Consider the following 21523-nt stretch of genomic DNA (forward strand, 5'->3'; position numbering starts at 1 on the left):
AAGATTCCTCTCCCGAGACAGTGCAGGCGTGTCAATTACTGATACTAGCCATCACGGCGACGGGAGGCCTCCCAGTCGTCAGCTAGCCCATTTACTGTCTGGTTTCTGTTTATGGTAGAGTCAGGGACAGGCACCACACCTGCGTTCCCAGGGCATCAAAGGCTGACTGCCTTTCTCTTGCTCTCGGGGGGGGGGGGGTAGAAAAACAAGATGGGGTTCATGGAAAAACAAGATGGGGTTTGTGTCTGGCTACACTTTTGACAGTGTAATGAGTCAGGATAGCCACCTGCTGACCTGGAAGGGGAAGTCCTCCGTAAGACTCCATGGTGGGCGGGGCCAGATATACCCAGACCCTCCCACAGGAAGCAGAAGGGCAGGACTGGGACTATAAGAACAGAGTGGGAGAGCTCAACTGGAACTCAGCAGGCAAGAGGCTCTTCCTGGCCTCCCCAGGAGGGAGGCCTGATGGTCACAACCCTGGAAAGATGATTGGCTAGGACCCCCAGGACCACTGCCTGACCCTGGAGATGGCCCAAGGCTATGCCAAATCCTGCTGAGCATTGAGGCAGGATCAAGGGGACCGGAGCACATGCCAGACCCTGGAGCTGGGACTGCATCACCAGGACCCAAGAGGGACCCAGACTCTGAGCCCATGGACACCCTGCTAGCACTGGCATGCCCAAAGGGCCCCAAGATGTAGCTGTCCAGCCAGGTAGGACCCTAGGGGAATCAAAAAATGGCTCAGGGAAAGCTGACTCTGTGTCGGCTGATGAGATGGAGGTCAGGTGGGCAGCGCATTGCAGCCTGGATTCCCACTGATCGAGTAGCTACCTGTGCTACCACTGTTAGGGCCCTGGGCTGGGATGCAGTGGAATGGGAAGGCCTGTGTCCCCTCCAGCACCCCATTACTGGGGGTGGCAGGTTCCCCCTATGGGGAAAAGACCCCTGTGCTTGTTGGTTCTCCACCATAACAAGGCTAGCTGATCCCGACTCAAGTCTGCAGCCAGACCTGAGCCCCAAACTGTTATAGACGTCTTGTGTAGCTGCAGCCCTGCCCTGACCCTAGGCCATGGGTGCCGAACAGTTACAGACTTTTTGGTAGATTTGCAGGCCCGTCCTGACCCTGGGCTGGGGCATTGAGATTGCAAAACCACCCATCCTGACCTAGGAACGAGGAGTTCCTAGCATGCCTAGCCAGTGTGGTGAGTCAGCATGGCCACCTGCTGACCCGGGCAGTACAAGCAGTGATTGGGATTATTGCTAAAAGAAATTCTCTTGTCTCCACTTTGTTTTTTCTAATCTTTATTCTAAATAAGCAGATGTCATTCCACCTTGAGGTGAATGCTGCAGACTCTGTGCAAGCTCATGAAAATCTAGGATTTCTAAAATGGTGCACTGCAAAAACGTGTGTGTGTGTGTGTGTGTGTGTGTGTACACAGAATCACAGCTCTGAGGTAAAGATTGGTGGTTACTGAGCATATAAAGTAAGGGATGAGAGACAAGCCACTTAACTGAGCTCCTACCTGGCCAGAGCCCGCTCATACCAATCACAACTTGTTTTAAAGATCAGAGCTGTCAAGGAGAACTCTGAAGCAATGGCTAATACTGGGCATGTGTGAGAGGTATTTGCTTCTAAAAGTATTAGAGCTACCATATACATAAAAGGCCGGCTGATAGCAGATTGTTTCAGAGCCTGAGCCAGAAGGAAAATGGAGTGGAGACTATAGAGCTCTCCCCCCTCCTTGCTGGCTTTAAAGTAAGCAGGATAATTACAGCATAGAATAAGTATAGTTTATAGATTTAGAGCATGAGTGGGTTTATAAGAATGCATAAAATGCTGTTAATTGCAACATAACTATGTCAATTTTGAAGCACATTTAAGAGGTATTGTAGCAATTTGTTACCCACTGGCCACTTGTAACAAATTGCTTCACTTAGAATAATTTAAACCATACTCTGTTACAGTTTGAATACTCTCTTACTTACAATAAGGGATTGTGCCATAGGGATTTTATGTTTTTATTTAGGATACTCTATATTAGGGATTATTAGTTATATTAATAAAATACTTTTTATTTTGGCGAGGAATACTGCCTCTGTTAACTACTTCGTTGGAAGGCTACATCTGTGTCCATTAGTATTTCCTTAATGATCCTGGAAGCTAATACCTCAGGAAGAACAGGCTAAAGGGGTAATAGGGAAGCTATTTTAGAGCAGGATCCCAAAATATATTTTCTGAGTAATGGGGTGGAGGCAGCAAGAGGAAGAAGTGAGGAAAGAGGCTTTGCCTGCATTGGAAATTTGCCACTGATTTCAGCGATTGACCTGCACTTGTCCACACTCCAATTGTAGACAATGAGTCATTTATGAAACCATGATCTTCTCTGCTTGAAATTCACTTCACTGGTGCAAACAATAGTTCCTTGCCATTTCATTCAGCTAATAATGTGTTTACACAAAGGGGAAACCTTAACTGCTTGCTTCATTTTGCTTTCACTTAAAGGTGATATGCAGAAGGTCAGACTAGATGATCTGCTGGTGCTTGCTGGCCTTCAACTTCATGATTATGATGCTAATGGCATGTCATCGGTAGCTGCAGACCAAGCATTTCTGTCAGCAATGCCAAAGTGACATAGTTAGCGTCTGCCACTGTTTAGAGTGCTGCAGCCAGCCCAGTGGAGTTGTCACGCTGGACCATTGCCATCCTCCTGTTTTTCATTTTAGTGCTGAGTCAGAACTTAGCTGAACCACACAGTTTGGATCTCACTCCCTTGTTCCAAATACTACTCAATACCACCTTGGGCTTCCTGCAGCCTTTGGGATAATGGGGATGTCACCCCAAAGTAAGATGGGGTTGTGGCTGCAGTTTCTGCTGCAGAAACGAGCAGCTATAGATCCCCTCACCACAGCTGTGTGTTTGTAACCAAGTCATGAGTTCTTATTTGGTTGATTTGTATTCACACACCGGCTTTTTTTCAAGCCTCGACTTTCCTCTCACCTTTTTAAAATCTGAAACCCACAGGCACCTAGAGTTGCCAGCCTTCTAACTGCTGAAAACCAGCCCCCACCCTCTGCTCCACTTCTCTGCCCCCGGTCCCTGCCCTGCTCTGCTCTGTTGCTTCCCCCAAGAACCCTCCTCTACTTACTCCTTTTCCCCCTCCCATTGCTCACTGCTTTCCTCCCTCCCTGTTCCTTTGTGACTGGAACATCTCCACCTCCCCTTTAGCTCACCACTAGCCTCAGCTAGGCTTCCTTTACTCTGGAGCTGGGATAGGAGCTGGAGCCTGACTCAGAGGCTGCCTGCAGATAGGAGGTGGCCAGGGCTGGCAGACTTCACTGGGTCCTGGGCAATGCAGGAGGGACTCCGCTCTGGGCTCCTGGAAGGCGTAGAGCCTTGGGCAGAAGGGGCAAAGCTAGGGGCGAGCCTCCCCCAGCCAGGCCTCAGCACTGCCTGGGCCTCTAGCGGTGATTTAAAAGACCTGGGTCTCTAGATGCTGGACTGCCACTGCTGTGGTAACAGCAGTGGTGGCCCGGAATCCCATGTCCTTTTAAATCACCAGGTCCCAGCACAACAGCCTCCTTTGCCCTCCCCCTTGCTGGGGCCCTAGAAATGGCCCAAGATGAGCCAATCCTGGTATGGATCCCACCCCCTAACTGGACTTTTGGTGTCTGTTTAGCAATGTTCCTGCTAAATTTTCCATCTGTGTGGAATAAATTTACGGGGACCAAGGAATGTGCAGATGTGCACCACCAGTAGACTCACATGTTATTGGCTGTGGGCAGTCTGCTAATCAGCTGGGTAGCATTTGAATCTCTCCTCGGTGACTGCCCAAGGGCTCAGCTTGCAGGGAACACTGGTGGCTGGTGCATCTGATCCAGACACTGCCAGGTCCCTTTTTGACCAGATCTTCTTCTAGTGGAAAACTGGGCACTTGGCAGCTGTATGATGCACCAGAATATGAGCAGGATGTGCTGATGTGAAGGTACTCAGCCCCAACTCTCATCCTGACCAATAAGGGTCAGTCTTCATGGCAGCCTCCCATTTGTTCCTCTCTGCACATAAGCTCTCCTCCTCCTCCTCCCCTTCCCTTTTCCCCCCATCTCTTAACTCTTATTCTGACAAGTAGCATGAAGTACCTCAGTGTGGGTAGGATGTTGAAACCTGCTCTCCATCTTTATAAGCATCTTTTTCTTTGGGACTCCATGGTTGAACTTGAAGGAGCAGAAAAGGACCTATAATGCTTATGATGCTGAGTCCCAAGGAGGAGAGTAACCCTAGGGCAGGGATTCCCAAACTGTGCTTTACATACCCCTGAGGGCATGCAAAATATCTCTGGCTGGCATGTGGGAAAAATTGTGCAAGGGTGGACTTTAGTAACTAATTGAATTTTCATAAATCTACTCAGTTAAAGCTTTTAAACTTGGAATTTGTTTTATAAATACAGTAATTAAATTACTTCAGCATGTATCAATGAGAACACAGATATACTGATGTACAGAGCCCTCACCAGCAATCACTGTACAATGTGAGTTCACTTGCCCAGCAGCTGTCCAATCTGCTTGAGCTCAGAACTTGGGGGAGTGTTTTGGGTGTAGATGTCACACTATAACTCTGTATGTAACAGTGAAATATGGACAGATGGCTAACGACTGGTAGTGTTAAGAAGAACACACAAAGGATCATTGAGAAGGGCAGGTTTATGCTGGGAGCTGCTAGATTTGGAAGAAGTATGCAATAAGAGAAGTTTGAGAATATTTGCCCTAGAGAGTGGAACTGCAAAGAAAATTCCTCTGCTCAGTGGTGAGAGGTATTTGCGAGAGGGGAATGGAAAAGGTTTTTAACCCTTCCCTAATAAGCGGGTGCCACAGCCTGTTCCACACCTGTTCTGTTGAACTTCAGTTTCTAGGATCTGCCATCTGAATCTTTTACCACAACTGAATTAAAAACAAAAAAAAGGATTGGCATGTTTTAGGTGTAATATTTAAAAGGAAGAGAATATAATACTCAATTCAGAACATAGTATTATGTGTTCTAGTAATCTGCATAATTGACGACTCCTTAGAAACAAGGAAATCATGCATAAACAATGAGGTCCTGTGGCACCTTATAGACTAGCCCATTTATTGGCGCATACTCTTTTGGGGGCAAAGACCCACTTCATCAGATCATGTGATTGGAGAGGCCTTCATAACTGTTGGGGGAAACAGCCTCTTGTATCCTTTTTATACCCTTTCCCATGCCCTTCCTTTGATGTGGGTGTGTTCTTTTTGTTTCTTTAGCTTGTAAATTTTTTAGGGAAAATATTATTTTCCTATATGTACAATATTTTGAAGACTTTAGATATTGTCACATGCATAAAAATTATTAGCTTAGAAAGTGTTAATGGCTCTCTGATTTATATTTTATCCATCATTTGACTGTTGACATCCTTTCTTACTCTCTTGATAGCATATTCAGTAGCCATTTCATATGCAAATGTATACCAAACTCGCTTAGTTTATGCTCATAACAAAAAGTTAGTCCATAAGGCTATGGTACCATCTAGCCTCTGTCTTCTCATCGTTTGGAAGTTTAACAGGGCATGTATGATAGAAATATTTGGGAGGAAATGTGATATGTATGAGGCCACTTTTCTAGTTAAAATATGTTTATTAGCACTAATACAAACAGTTTCATCTATATTTTGAAAAATGTCAACTCTTAGCTGTTGAAAAACAGGAAAAAGTAGTGAGAAAATTACTTCAAGAAATTTCAAAGTTTTGAATACCCGTAATTCTCAAAATCCAGAAATCTGAGCAAATTGCAAGGAAGCAAGCAGACAAGGAGTAGGACTACTACGTATTTCCAGTCTGATGATCCCCGAGTGCTTTACAAATTAGTGATAGGAATCCCATCAGAAGCAGTCATCTGTGAGGTACAATAGTGTAGCTATTAGTAGCATGATCAAATTTCATAGCTCTTCATAACAGAAAATGCAGAGGAAGATGGTGAGTTAAAGTGAAAGGAAAATGTAGCATGTGTTGGGGGGGTGAGGAGGGAGGGAGATTAAAATGTTGTGAGGTACCACAAGTTAGCATCCCTACACCTGGGCTACGTCTAAACTGCAGAGTAGTATTCTTGTGCAAGAGTGCGTCCACACTGCCATGTGCTTTTGCACAAGAGTGTCCATGGCAGTGTGGATGCTCTCTTGCGTAAGAAAGCTCTGATGGCCATTTTAGCCATAGGGGTTTCTTGTGCAAGAAACCCCTGTTGCCCGTCCACACTGCCCTCTTCCACAAGAGGGCTTTATTCCTCGTGGGGAGAGGAATAACTCTTGCACAAGAAGCCCTGTGTTCCGACGCTTTACGGTAAATTTACTTGCGGCTGTTCTTGCACAAAAAGCCTGCAGTGTAGACATAGCCCTCAAGGAAAGTGCCACAGGTTTTTAATAAGTGGCCAGAAAAAAGGGTGTCAAAGTGAAACAATCCACTTCTCTTCAATGCACATATTTACATTTCCAACATGTCTGCATTAACTTCCACGTAACAACTGGCATGTATATTTAATCAAGAATGATCCCTGATTTTTCTGCAGCCTTGTTGAAACAGACATGCACCTTTTCATCTTGTCTTCATTAATAGGATTCCTCCAGAATGGAAAGAAATTCGCGCACAGCCTTTTTGTGAACTACTGCAAATGAAGGCTAAACCTGAGGGCATCCTGTTTTGAGGCAAACAAAATAGACAGGAACAGTAATCATGTGTGCACTGCTGCAGGCCCTATGTTTTGTGAACTGTTTTACAATTAGTTTTGCAATGTTGCTTTGTAATACAAAACTCTCATGGAAAACTGGATTGTACAAGACAGTATTAGTAGGACTCGTATACAAATTTCAACTTCTATTCTAGTGGTATCCACTAATAGGAGTATAGACAGATATATGCTATGTACATCCAAGTGCACAATTTTAACTGTGAAGACCATTCTTATTTGTTCCTCATCAAGTTTCCCTGCTAGATCTTGCTGTCCATCTGTTCCTCCTATATTAGTGATCTTTCTCTATGGTAGAAAATCTAGCTGGAGCACTTTGGGTTGGCAGAAAACATGGAATAGCAAGTCAATGTATGCATTGCAAATTGTTAGCTATACACCTATCCACTATCATTGATCACATGTAGACATCTATTAGAATTTCCATTATAAAGCCTAGATGGCTCACTGAGTTAATACAAAAGCCATTCAAAAGTCTGATAAAGCCAGACTAGGGCTGTATGCCCTGAGAGATGCTGTGACTCTATTTTCATTTTCTAGCTCCTTGAATAATCTCCTTGTTGCCCCTAGGGAACAAGCTGCATGCTTTCTATGGGTAACTAATCAGAAGGTGAGGTACTTGTTTTGAGGGATATTAAACAAGGGATGTCCATTGTAAATATAATCAAGATCTCATTCCCTATACTTAAGTTTGGGTTGATTTGTGTGTGGCTTTTTTTTTTTTTTTTTTTAAATTGGGAGGACATAGATGCACCCATTGGCGTTGACACAGGCTCACCGGCAAGTGCAGTTATCTCAGTGGTTCCCAAACTTTTTTTTATATTGCGAACTGGCAAACCCATTCACAAACTTTTGGTGGACTGATAAAATTTTATTTGCATATTCATTATGGTAATTAATTTTAAGAGCTCATTTGTTGTTTTACATCGCATCTGTACACACACAATACATGTCCTTCTAACGGATCAGAGTTTGCAGCTATCTACAACACTAAATTCTGTTAAAAGAATCCTTTCCTTATAGAATAATAGGACTGGAAGGGACCTCGAGAGGTCATCGAGTCCAGGCCCCGCCCTCAAGGCAGGATCAAGCTCCGTCTACACCATCCCTGACAGATGTCTATCTAACCTGTTCTTAAATATCTCCAGAGAGGGAGATTCCACCACCTCCCTTGGCAATTTATTCCAATATTTGACCACCCTATCTTTAGTTATTAACACCTATCCACTACTGTGATCTATGCCATCAAATGTCAGCAATGCCCCACTGCCATCTATATTGGCCAGACTGTACAGTCTCTGCGGGCGAGAATTAATGGACATATCAGATAGCCGAAAAGGAAACACAGAAACCTGCTGGAGAACACTTTAACTGGCCCGGGCACTCATTAATGGATCTCAAAGTCAGTGTTATTTCAGGCCAATTCCACAAGCCAATACACAGGTAAGGGTTGGAACTTAACTTCATTTACAAGTTTGATTCCTATTGGAGAAGAATGGAGATATTGACTGGCTCTCACAGTACCTTCCACATCCTAATGACTTACTTAACCAACCAGTCAACCAATGTGTACTTATAGAGGGGCAAATTGTTCTTATCAGCCTCTTGTAACTTAAATCTAATTCACTGTTTTTCCCCCCCCCCCTTTTCCTGGCTCTGTCTTCCCTTATTTATTCTTGGATCTGGACTTTTAAAACTCCAGTCATCTGAAGAAGTGGGTCATACCCATGAAAGCTCATGATACCACCTACATGCTTTGTTAGTCTTCAAGGTGCTACTAGACTATTCATTGTTTAAATTTTTATAGTTACAGACTAACTCAGCTACCCCCTGAAGTTATGTAAATTTTGTTTGAAATGTAATCCTGCAAATTTCATGAGCTAGGCCTTTTTGTTCTGCCTATAGCCCCCAGGGAAACAAGTTAGACACCCCAAACTCCCCCCTAGCCTCACCCCTGGGGCAAGGGAGACCTGTACAGCTAGCCCTTCCCCCAGCCGGCTCACCCTACATGTGAACGGGGCAGAATGACTCCAGTCTACCTGGTGCCCCTGGGGAAGCTAGGAGGAGATGCAGCATGAGAATCCAGGATGCTCCCATTCACCTCCAGGACTGGGGAATGCACATGGGGCAGACAGGAGGGTCTCACATCTCTGCAGGGGCCTCTGTCAGCAGCCAGGGTTCCCTAGTGGTCCCTCCATGGCTCCCCCAGCAAAAGTTGAGTTTGTCCCCCCCTGGCTGTGCCACTGCTCTGTGCCAGGGGAGAGGAGTTGGAACAAACACTCTGCCGCAGGGGCAGAACTGCAGCAGCTAGTGCTCCATGGGGTAAGTGAGGCACTGCAAGCCAGCCGCCTGCTCGCTCCCCTGGCAGCCCTTGCTAATCTGGGGAAAGGTGGCCAAGGGTCTGGAACCCCCATCAGGCCACAGCAAAGACCAACAGAGGGATCATTGGGGGGGGGGAGGGCGGAGGAGAGGTGCAGTGCATTCACAGCCTTTGCACTCTCCCGCCCCCATGGGCCTGTCAATGCATGGGCATGGCATGGCATGGCAGTGTGCCACAGTCAGCAGTTCATAACCCAGAACTGGTTCATGGACTGGCAGTTGGGAACCACTGGGCTAGCTAAGCTTTGTTGAGTACACTGGACAACTTGTCTACCACTTTTCTGTGGAGTGATTTGTGCACCAACAGATTTCAATACATTACCGACTACAGGCTGCAGCAACTCAAAGATTTCTCATGTTTCCTGAATGATATAAAAGCTTCAGAGACATCAATAGGACAATTGCATAAACTGGATAATAATCACTCAGCCTAGGCTATGAGATGGTGTCATAGGGCTTCTGTGTCACTACTCAGCATTCTTCCCTTCACAGTTCATATGGCATCACAAACATCCACTTGTCTTTACTAAAGTGTGTATATATTCTTCTGCATCGTACTACAACACAGCATAATGCAGGCTTAGAGCAAAAGGAGGTATGTGAGGAAAAGCCTTCTGCAGCCTTTAACTTCCTTCACTGCCCCCTTGCTGCCTGTGGCTTCCACTTTCATCTCCCAATTACCTTGTTAGTCCAGTGATTACTACCCAGGTGCTCAATCCCCCAAGGGAAAGGTTAACTGCCTCCAGCTGGGCCTGCAGGCATCTTCAGACTGCATCAATGTCAGGTGATGAGTGCTGCTGGTAGTGTCCTGTTTAATACAATTTACTTCATTTTTCTTATCCTGAGAACTAACACTTTGATACCAATGTGTTACAAGGGGAAAGATGATAGCCCAAACTTTCAAATGCTTGACAATTAGGAATCTAAAGCTGTAACTTAGAAAAACTAAAACAAACAAAGCTAGAAGCATCAAGGTCTGGAATTACTCAGTGAAGGTTTCAACTATTGTTTAATTTGTAATGAAAGAGGGGCCAGAGTTTAAGCAATTAGGTGCTGAGGCTCAAGCAACTTTTTTACATTGATAACTGATGCAGCTAGCCCAAAAGGGACTGATCTACGAGTTACAAAGCCTACGGATGCCAGAGCTCAACCCTGGCTAGCTCTGGCACAAATTAAACATTTTTTTTCTGTCAGTTTATCCCAAACCACTGTCCTCCATTTAACTGCAAATGTATCCTGGATAAACCCCTGCAATCTCTCTCTCTGTCACACACTCTCTCTCTCTCACACACACACACAGAATGGTCTAGAGTAGACAAACTTAACCTCAGTCCTTGGTTGGATATCCCACTCCCATTTACCCTACTAGTATTGCTCAGAAACATCGTACTCAAGATTAAGTTCAGACATGAACTAGCTCTGTAACCGATATATGGCTGTACAATGGAAGGTGAATATCATAGAATACTAGGACTAGAAGGGACCTCGAGAGGGCATCGAGTCCAGTCCCCTGCCCTCATGGCAGGATCCAGTACTGTCTAGACTATCCTTGATAGACATTTATCTAACCTACTCTTAAATATAACTCTTAAAAATAACCTACTCCACAACCTCCTTAGGCAATTTATTCCAGTGTTTAACCACCCTTTACAATTAGGAACTTTTTGCTAATGTCCAACCTAAGCCTCCCTTGCTGCAGTTTAAGCCCACTGCTTCTTGTTCTATTTTCAGAGGTCCCCTCTCAATCTTCTCTCTTCCAAACTAAACAAGCTCAATTCTTTCAGTCTTCCTTCATAGGTCATGTTCTCTAGACCTTCAACCATTCTTGTTGTTCTTCTCTGGACCTTCTCCAATTTCTCCACATCTTTCTTGAAAGTGGTGCCCAGAACGGGACACAATACTCCAACTGAGGCCTAATCAGTGCAGGAGTAGAGCGGAAGAATGACTTCTCATGTCTTGCTCACAACACAGCTGTTAATACATCCCAGAATCATGTTTGCTTTTTTTGCAACAGCATCACACTGTTGACTCATTTAGCTTGTGGTCCACTATAACCCCTAGATGCCTTTCTGCTGTACTCCTTCCTAGAAAGTCGCTTCCCGTTCTGTATGTGTGAAACATTGTTCCTTCCTAAATGGAGCACTTTGCATTTGTCCATATTAAACTTCATCCTGTTTACCTCAGACCATTTCTCCAATTTTTCCAGATCAGTTTGAACTACGACTCTATCCTCCAAAGCAGTTGCAAACCCTCCCAGCTTGGTATCATCTGCAAACTTAATAAGCGTACACTCTATGCCAATATTTAAATGGCTGATGATATTGAACAGAACTGGTCCCAAAACAGACCCCTGCAGAACACTACTTGTTATACCTTTCCTGCAGGATTGTGAACTGTCTAAAATCATAATTGTAAACGTGGCTGACTAAAGTTAAACACGGAAATACACTTTTCCTCTTGGGATATATCTACACTGTAATAATAGAGCTGTGACACAGCTGAACTTCCTAAGTGACTTGGCTGTAAAGTTGTACATTGTTTTATTATGGAATGCAGGGGGTTTTTACATAATTTTACGTTCAACTTTATGATAAAGAGATTGCACTACAGTACTTTTATTGGGGAAATTGAAAAATACGACTTCAGTCTTTACAGTGCAAACTTTATAAAGTGAGCAGTGTGCACTTTGCATTCTTTTGTAATCTAAATCAATATAGTTGAACATGTAGAAAACATCCAAAATATTTAAATACATTATATTCTATTAACAATGTGACTAATTTTGTAATTAATCATGATTTTTAAATCCCTTGACAGTCCTCATTATTACTCAACATTCTGTGTAAATATGCCTAGTAATTCATTTATTTGTTTAAAAACAATTGCCTGAATTTTTTGTTAGTATTGTTAGACATATTTGCTTACAGGCATTTTGAAATAAATTACTAAATAGTTGAAAGAGTTTAAATAGACAAAAATATGCAGATTTTTACACAATTTTAAAATATTGCGCTCAGAGTTTTGGCAGAGAATTCCTCCAGTAGCAGACACTGCCTGAGCCCCACGAGCCAGAGTCACTTGACCTGGACTAGCTATGGGTTTTCTATGGCAGTGTATATGTACTCTTTGTGACCTGGGAACTTTGACTGCCCGGGAACTCTGAAAATCAGGTATTCTTTATTTGCTTAGGTACCTAACTATGAATTTAGTTATCTAACTTTAGGCATATGTTTGAAAATTCTGGTATAAATTATTTAAGATCATACTATAGGTCAGTAGTCAAATTATAAGTCAACTAGGCTCAAATCCAGACCTTGAGCTTCAGTCCCAAAGGTTCTAATCATGAATTTTACTACCTATCCATATAATAGATACAATTAATCCTAAATCTTTAATGCATTCATTGAGTCAAAATCAGACTCTGGTTTTAGTGAACACCACTCCATTTATATCCATGTCAATTTGCATTCAACCTGAAGTCAATAGACTTTCATCCATTAATAATTGCTTCTTGGAGCAACTAGTGCTGGAACCCATGTAAGGAGAGACCATTCTTGATTTAGTTCTAAGTGGTACACAGGATCTGGTCCAACAGATGAATATAGCTGAATTGATTTGGTAATAACATAATTCAATTTATCATCTTTGGTATTTTTCCCTTCAGAAGGAAATCCACCTGAGGAGCATTCAACTTCAAAAAGGGGAACTACACAAAAATGAGGAGGCTAGTTAAATGGAAATTAAAGAAACAGTCACAGGAGTGAAATGACTGCAAGCTGCATATAAACTTTTAAAAATCATTCTAATAGACTTATACTGAATGTTTGCCCCAAATGAAGAAAAAAAATCCCCAACCTCTTACTAGACCAAAAACATGCCAGCTTGTTTAAACAGAGGGGTTTTTTTTAAGTGGTTAGAGACAAAATACCTCATTTTAAAAATAGGAAGTAAAATCTCCTGTGAAAATAGAATGGAGCATAAACTCTGGCAGGTCAAGTGTAATTGTCAGCCTAAAAATGATTTGACTAGCAAAAGATACAAACTAACAGTAAAATATTTTAAGTTCTTCAGAGGCAAGAAAGCACCTAAATAAGCAGTGGGGCTCCTGGATGCTCCAAGTGCTAAAGGATTACTCAAGAAAGACAAAGACACAGTTGAGAAGTTAAATGAATCCATGGTAGAGGATGTGAGGGAGATTCCCACACTTGAGCCATTCTTTTTATGTGATAAGGACAAACTGGAGAAATGGTCTGAGGTAAATAGGCTGAAGTTTAATAAGGACAAATGCAAAGTACTCCACCTAGGAAAGAACAATCAGTTTCACACAGAGAGAATGGGAAGCGACTGTCTAGGAAGGAGTACTGCAGAAAAGGATCTAGTGGTCATAGTGGACCACAAGCTAAATATGTGTAACAGTGTGACAAACCAAAGAGCAAACTTGATTCTGGGAGGCATTAACAGGAAGGTTGTGAGCAAGACACGAGAAGTCATTCTTTTGCTCTACTCTGTGCTGATTAGGCCTCAACTGGAGTATTGTGTCCGGCTCTGGGCACCACATTTCAAGAAAGATGTGGAGAAACTGGATAAGGTCCAGAGAAGAGCAACAAAAATGATTAAAGGTCTGGAAAACATGAGCTATGAGGCAAGGCTGAAGGAATTGGGTTTGTTTAATTTGGAAAAGAGAAGACTGAGAGGGACGTGATAGCGGTTTTCAAGTATCTAAAAAGGTATCGGGGGGGGGGGGGGGGGAATTGTTCTCTTTGGCCTCTGATAAAACAAGAAGCAATGGGCTTAAACTTCAGCGAGGGAGGTTTAGGTTGGACATTAGGAAAAATTTCCTAACTGTCAGGGTAGTTAATTACTGGAATAAATTGCTTAAGGAGGTTGTGGAATCACCTTAATTGGAGATATTTAAAAGCAGGTTAGACAGACATCTATTAGAGATTATATAGGCTGTGCTTGGTCCTGCCATGAGGGCAGGGAACTGGACTTGATTATCTCTTGAGGTCCCTTCCAGTTCTAGTATTCTATGATAACTCTGAGGAACTGTCCCAGATAGAGGTTTCAATAAAGGAGCTTTTGGAACAAATTGATAAATACATCATCAGGACCAGATGGTATTAAAATATGAAATTGCATTACTAACAACAGTGGTATGTAACCTATCGCTTAAATCAGCCCCTGTACCAGATTACTGCTGGATAACTAATGCAACATTAATTTTTTTTATTTTTTTTTATGGCTCCAAAGGCACTTCTGGCAATTACAGGCCAGTAAGCCTACCTTCAGTACCAGACAGTTTTGTTCCTTACTATAGTTTCATCCAATTTATCAGAGAAATAGATGAACAAATGTAGCCAGACACGAACCCCATCTTGGTTTCAGGCCCCCCTCCCCCAGAGAGCAAGAGAAAGGCAGTCAGCCTTTGATGCCCTGGGAACACAGGTGTGCTGCCTGTCCCTGACTCTACCATAAACAGAAACCAGACAGTAATTGGGCTAGCTGACGACCTGGGGCCTCCCGCCGTCCTGATGGCTAGTACCAGTAATTGACATGCCTGCACTGTCCCGGGAGAGGAATCTTTGCCCATCACATACCAGAGGTGCCCATTGTCTGCATTTTCCCAGGTGTGAATTACGCTTTGCACCCTTCGTGGGAAACTTGGCATTCAAAGCCATTTTTCCTAATTGGCCACTTGAGACCAGGAAGAAGCCTACGTGACCCAAGGGGTATAAAGAGGGGTATAGTAGCCCACCCCATTGGAGCTCCAATCATCTATACTTGCTGGCAGGTATTGATTGTCTCCTGAGGTCTGTGGGATGCCCAACCTCGCCCTACTTCTTCCCGAGGGACTGAGAGAAAGACGCTGGCCATGCCAAGTCTGGAACGCAGGGGTGAGAATATATACCTGCTAGATGTCTATTTTGCATGCATTTAATAAGAGCTCAGGGAACCAAAAGGGTTTCATGGTACCTGTAAGTGACCTTATTAGTGTAATTTCTGTCCTGTCCTTTGTAGTGGCTGTGTTATCTGTAACACAGCAGTAGCATTTAACAGCTAAGTTTACCCTGTAACAATAAAATAGTAACTGTTTAAGCTTTAACCTGACTCCTTCAGTTGCTGTAACAGAACCAAGCACAATTTAAAAGAACTTCAGCCGGTCATAAGGGACTCACTGCCCTGACCGTTGGCTGACACCATGAAAAACTTAAACAACAAATATTCAGTAGCACCTTAAAAACTAACAAAACATGTAGATGGCATCATGAGCTTTCGTGGGCACAAGCCACTTCTTCAGATTACTAGAGTATTAAAAGTCCAGATTCAAGAATAAATAAGGGAAACGGAAGGGGGGAAAGGAGACAGTGAGTAGATTTTTTTGAGTAGTTAGAAGAGGCTGATAAGAACAATAACAATGGAGATGCTAAAACTTGTAAATGAAGTTAAGTGCCAATCCTTCCCTGTGTATTTGGCTTGTGGAATTGGCCTGAAACAACACAGCTACTTGGAGATCCATTAATGAGTGTCCAGGAAGGTTAAAGTGTTCTCCAACAGGTTTCTGTGTATTGCCTTTATGGATATCTGATTTGTGTCCATTCATTCTTTCCCGTAGAGACTACCCAGTTTGGCCAATATACATGGCAGTGGGGCATTGATGGCATTCATCACATTAGTGGATGTACAGTTAAATGAGCCCCTCATGTAGTGTCTGATGTTGTTGGGTCCAGTGATGAAATCACAAGTGTAGATGTGTGGGCAGAGTTGGCACCAGGGCTGATTGCAGGGGTGGGTTCCTGGATGATTATGATGGAGGTGTGTTGCGTGGTTACTAGAAAGAATTTTTTTTGGTTAGGCTGTTTTCTGTAGGCGAGGAGTGGCCTTTTCTCCTAAGGCCTCTGATGCTTTGTCTACACTGCAGCGTTTTTGCACAAGAAGCTTTTTGTGCAAATGATGGGGTACTTCTACACTGCAGTGCTATTTTGGGATAACGGAGTATCCTGAAATAGCTATCCCGTGTTTTCACAGCAAGCCTGTTATTTTGGACTCACTATTCCATCATCCCTATAAAACTAATGCTATGAAGAGATCTTCTGCAAAAACTTCTTGCACAAAAGCGTGTCCACACCTCAAAAGCACATCGCAAAAGTGATGTGCTTTTGTGCAAAAGAGCATCCACACTGCATGAATGCTCTTGCACAAGAAAGCTCTGATTGATGGCCATTCTATTAATGGCAGAGCACCTGTGCTTTTTCTGATAGGCTCTGTTTTCATAAGAAACCGCTGCGGAGCGTCCACACATGCCTTTTTGCGCAAGAGCTTTAGCACAAAAGAGTTATTCCTCGTGGGGAGAGGAATAACTCCACTGGCAAAAGTCCTCTGTCCTATCAATTTACTGTATTTTTTGGGGGGCAAAAACATGCGTGATGTGTGGATGCTCCACTGGTTTTTGTGCAAAAACAGTTGTTTTTGCACAAAAACCTTGTAGTGTAGACATAGCCAGTGAGTGAGGGGTCATTTTCCAGGATAGGTTGTAGATAGTTGATAATGCGTTGGAAGGGGTTAAGTAGGTGATGACAAGTGGAATTCTATTGTTTTCAATTTTGGGCCTGTCTTGAAGTAGTTCATGTTTTGGCTCTGTTGATCTGTGTTTTCACTTCTCCGGGTGGGTATTTTAGTTTTAAGAGTTCTCTATGTAGATCCTGTAGGTGTTTGTCTCTGTCTGTGGGATTGGAACAAATCTGGTTGTTTCTAAGGGGTTGGCTGTATACAATAGATTGAGAAATGTGTCTGGGATGGAAGCTAGAGGCATGAAGGTAAGTGTAGCAGTCAGTAGGTTTCAGGTATAGGATGGTGTTATGTTGGGAAGGAGCCAACATGGCTTTTGTAAAATGAAATCATGCTTCACTAGTCTATTAGAATTCTCTGAGGGGGTCAACAAACATGAGGACAAGAGTGATCCAGTGTACTTGGGCTTTTAGAAATCACTTGACAAAGGTCACTCACCAAGAGCTTTTTGGGAAAGTAGGCAGACCTGGGATAAGAAGGAAGGTCCTCTCATGAATCAGCATCTGGTTAAAAGATAGGAAACAAAGGTTACAAACAAATGGTCACTTTTTACAGGGGAAAGAAGTAAACTGGAGTCTCCCAAGAATCTGTGCTAGGACTAGTGCTGTTCAGTATATTCACAAATGATCTAGAAAAAGAGATGAAGAATGGGGTGTCAAAGTTTGCAGATGATACAAAATTACTGTAGATAACATCAAAAACTGACTGAAGAGTTACAAAGGGATCTTACAAAATTTGTTGTGTGCAACAAAATGGCAGATAAAATTTACTGTTGATAAATGTCAAGTAATACACAATGGAAAACATGATTTCAACTATACATACAAAATGATGGGGTACTTCTACACTGCAGTGCTATTTTGGGATAACGGAGTATCCTGAAATAGCTATCCCGTGTTTTCACAGCAAGCCTGTTATTTCGGACTCACTATTCCAACATCCCTATAAACCTCATGCTATGAAGAGTAAAGGATGTTTCGGAATAGCACTTTATTTCAAAATTTGGCACTGCATAGACATCACCAAATGATGCAATAGCTTTGAAATAAGATACACAATTTGCGTAGCTCAAATTGCATATCTTATTTTGAGTTATGGTGCAGTGTAGATGCACACCAGGAAGAGAGAGTTTTCTGAAAACATCTGCTCAATGTGCTGCAGTCATCAAACACCCAAAATCCTAAGAGATATTAGAAGATAGATATTGAGAGTTGACATATCTTAATATCTCTACATAAATCACTGGTACACTTACATCTTGAGTACTGAGTGCAGTTCTGGTCACCCCATCTTTAAAAAAATTAAAAGTGTAGAGAACGGCAACAACTATGAAAAGAAGTATAGAACAGCTTCTATATGAGAAGAGATTAGTAAGACTGGGACTGTTCAATGTGGAAAAGAAATGACTAAAGGGAGAGAGGTCTAAAAATCATGAATGGTGTGGAGAAAGTAAACGAAGTGTTATTTACTCCTTCACATTACACAAGAACCAGGGAATAACAGGTAACAGCTTTGAGACAAATGAGGAAGCATTTCTTCACACAGTGCACATTCAGCTTGTGGAACTCATTTCCAGGGGATGCTGTAAAGGTAAAAAATATAACAGGATTAAAAAAAGAATGAGAGAAATTCCCAGAGAAGTCCATCAATGGCTACTAGCCCTGCTCACCATCCACACGGTTTGTCACGCTGCACATGCGCAGACAGTGCTGCGCGTGCGCTTACCGCGCTGCATGGCTGTGCCGGCTTGTAATCTACTTGCCACAAGCGAGTAGATTACACTAATTGTTGAGCCCTGGCTATTAGCCAAGATGGCCATGCATGCTCTAGGTCAGCAGTTCTCAAACTTTTTGGGCTCTGGAGCCCTTTACAAGCATAACAATTTATGCGGAGCCCCAGCAGTCCACTGATTGTATGTGTTTGTCAACCTCACGGAGCCCCTGGAGATGTCTCATGGAGCCGTGGGGTGCCGCAGAGCACAATTTGAGAAACACTGCTCTAGGTGTCCCAAAATTTCTGGCAGCCAGAAACAGTAACTAGATGGCAGGGAATGGATCACTTGATATATTATCCTGATCTGTGCAACTGGCACTGACCACTGTTGGAAGACATGATACTGAGATAAATGGACCATGTGTCTGACCTGGTATGCCCATTCATGTGTTCTAACTTACATTGTTTCAATTTAACCCACAGGCTTAAGCTATATTCCAGGCTAATGAGCTCCTTTAAGGCAACTCCTGTGCCTTAGCTTCTTTCAAGTCTGAGGGACAGGGGCTCAGAGGGATCAGCTCATACTTTAATAAGCAGCTGGGTCTTTAAAAAGAACTCAGGGAACTCAGTCTGGGACCAGAAACACAATAAGCAGGTAGGCTCCTGTAGAAGACTTTGAGGTGAAGTGTATAGAACAGTGGTATTCCAGGGGAATCAGTCTGGTGCTGAGTGCTTGATTCCAGATGAAAGGGAAATACTTAAAAGTAGCCCAGAAAGGTGCTGAAAACAGGGTGGTCTTAAGAACTGGTTTGTTTTTGGACCTTCATGGTTTGACTTTTGCAACGCCTGGTTGGGGTTAAACTTATTTAATGTTGGTGGAGGGCTAAGACACATGTTTAGCACTGTTCTTTGTGTGGGGTTTATTAAAGAGCCCGGAAGAAGAGGGATCAGAAGGCAGGGTGCTTGCTGCCCATGAAGGGATGCTTGAGTCGCAGCTGCCCTGTTAATGACAGCTTCCTAGAAATGTATTTTGTTGGCTGAGAGTTTACAGCTCATCAACCTTGGCCTCATCCCTACAGTTACAGCCAGAGAGTAGCAACAGGTACATCTTAAGACTCTACTTTTAGGCTGCTCTAAATTCTTCTGCTATATAGTATGACAGGAACAGCAAACAGAACCAAAAAAATAGCTTATATGTAAGTTATCCTACAAAGAGGGAAAATGGTGGGGACTTTAAACACAAAGCTGCTGGTATTGCTACAAATGATGAGGCCAGTACTTCACACTCTCTTGACATGCTCTATCCTCCAGTGGCAAGCTGGAACTTGTTGGATTTCCTTGCCACCACTTCCCCTTTAAAAAAAACAGGTTGGTAAAGGTGCTAGACACGTTTAACACACAATTTGTGGAAGTTTCATCTGAAAAGAGAATAATGAAAGGTGGTTAAATGATTTTTAAGAGCAAATGCTTTTTTTGGGCACGTTACCTTTCCCCTGACACCCACCGGGGAACTAATTAATGGCATAATGAGCCACCTGGGCAGGCCGGTGCAAGACTTTGATTCCCAGGCGATCAGCACTCGGGATATTGTCCCTCCCAGGAGAGAGACCATGTCTTCTGAGGAGTGTTTCCCATGCGGCTGAGGCCAGCGTTCAGCTGTTGCCGGTGGAGGGCCGGGAATGCTGGGCTTTGCTGATGTAACAGGCTCCCTGCAATTTTCATTCAGATCTGGTTGGCTGCAAGCTGGCAGAGAGCCTGAGCGACGCCTCCAACTCCGATGAGCTCATCCCAGCTCCCTTTTTTGGCTACTACAGGCAAGGTCTGCGCTGCCTCAGCAGTAAGGTCAGCTCGCTGCTCCCCCGGAAAGCCCGATGCCTCTGGGAAGCCCCCGGCCTCTCCCGCCCGCGATTCCCTCCAGGCGGGAGGAGAAGCAGCAGGGGCAGGGAGGAGAGCCCGCCCCGCAGGGGAAGTGTTCGCTCGCTCGGATCTGAATGCTGCTTGCGAGCCGGCTGCCCGGGATCGCAGAGCGGCCAGTGCCCGGAACGCGCAGGGGCACGGCTGGCTCAGCCCGCTCCGCACGGCCTGTCCTTCGCCCCTCGGCGGGGATGCCTCGGCCCAGCGGGGAGCGGCGCGGGCGGGCGCCGCGCTCAGTGCCCGGCGCCTGGCTCCTGCGGGGCCAGCGGGCGCCCAAGTAGGAATTGCAGCGGCGCGCCCGCGGGCGGGGCGGGAAGAGCGAAGGTTTCCCGCGCGGGGCGCGCTCCAGCCCGCCGCTCAGCACTGGACAGCTCCCTGCGCGCCATGCCCGGGGGGCGCGAGCTCCGGCTGCCGGCGCGGGACCCGGCTCGCTGAGCCGCCGGGCCAGCTCCCCCCGGGGCTCGGCAGGGCTCCCCGCGCGCAGGCCCAGGCGAGACCCGGAGAGAAACTTCAGCGCCCGGACAGCTCCCGAGACGCGGCGCCAGCGCGGGCTCCGCTCCCTAGCGCCGCGGCGGTGCAAAGCGGGGACCCCGGGAGGCTACGGGCGGCGCTCTGGACCTGAGTCTCCCCTCAGTTACCCTCCCCAGCGCGGTGCTGCTCCGCATTTGGCTGCTCCGTGTTGACACCGCTCTTGCGTGGAAGTCTGCACCGCTTTCACTCAGTCACCCCTACGCCCTTACCTACTGGAGAGGGGGCTGAGCCTGCCCTGGCTGCCGTTTGCATTGGCAGGGCTGGGGGTGCTAGGAGAGGGTATTGCACCAGGGCAGTGCCCCCGATGAGCTGCAGCCCTAGAAAGACCCCCCAGGATTGACTCTGCAGTTGGGGGTGTGTGTGGAAAAAACACTCCCCCCAACTTTGGCCTCCAGGAAAAAGGGTGGCCGCCCCTTCCCCCCCCCCCACACGCTCCCACCCCCGAGCCAACCTTCTTTCCTCGGCGACCATAGGGTGGGAAATCTTTCTATGTAGCTGAGGGCTAAAGCGCACCCTGGGGGCAGCGCCGCATCTGGCAGGGATTTAGGGGTGCACATCCAGTGCCCGCCGCAATCAACAATGGCAAATGAACCGGTGATTTTGAATGTGTATGATATGGTGAGTATGAAACAATATGATGTGGGGGGGGGGGGAGGGGGGAAGCGTGCG

At 44.8% G+C, this 21523-nt stretch overlaps 1 protein-coding gene across 1 annotated transcript in view; it reads left to right on the forward strand.

Annotated features, from left to right (window-relative positions):
* Positions 1–18648: 18648 nt before the first annotated feature.
* LOC102459020 (deubiquitinase DESI2-like) overlaps positions 18649–21523 on the forward strand; it is a 65449-nt gene continuing 62574 nt past the window's right edge. The window contains exon 1 of the mRNA XM_089778527.1: positions 18649–21472. Within this exon, the coding sequence (XP_089634653.1) occupies positions 21434–21472 (39 nt within the window). The 5' untranslated portion in view covers positions 18649–21433. The remainder of the gene's footprint in view (positions 21473–21523) is intronic.

The sequence above is a fragment of the Pelodiscus sinensis genome, chromosome 5 (genome assembly GCF_052426305.1).
Source record: "Pelodiscus sinensis isolate ZL-2025 chromosome 5, ASM5242630v1, whole genome shotgun sequence".
NCBI classification, from domain to species: domain Eukaryota; kingdom Metazoa; phylum Chordata; order Testudines; family Trionychidae; genus Pelodiscus; species Pelodiscus sinensis.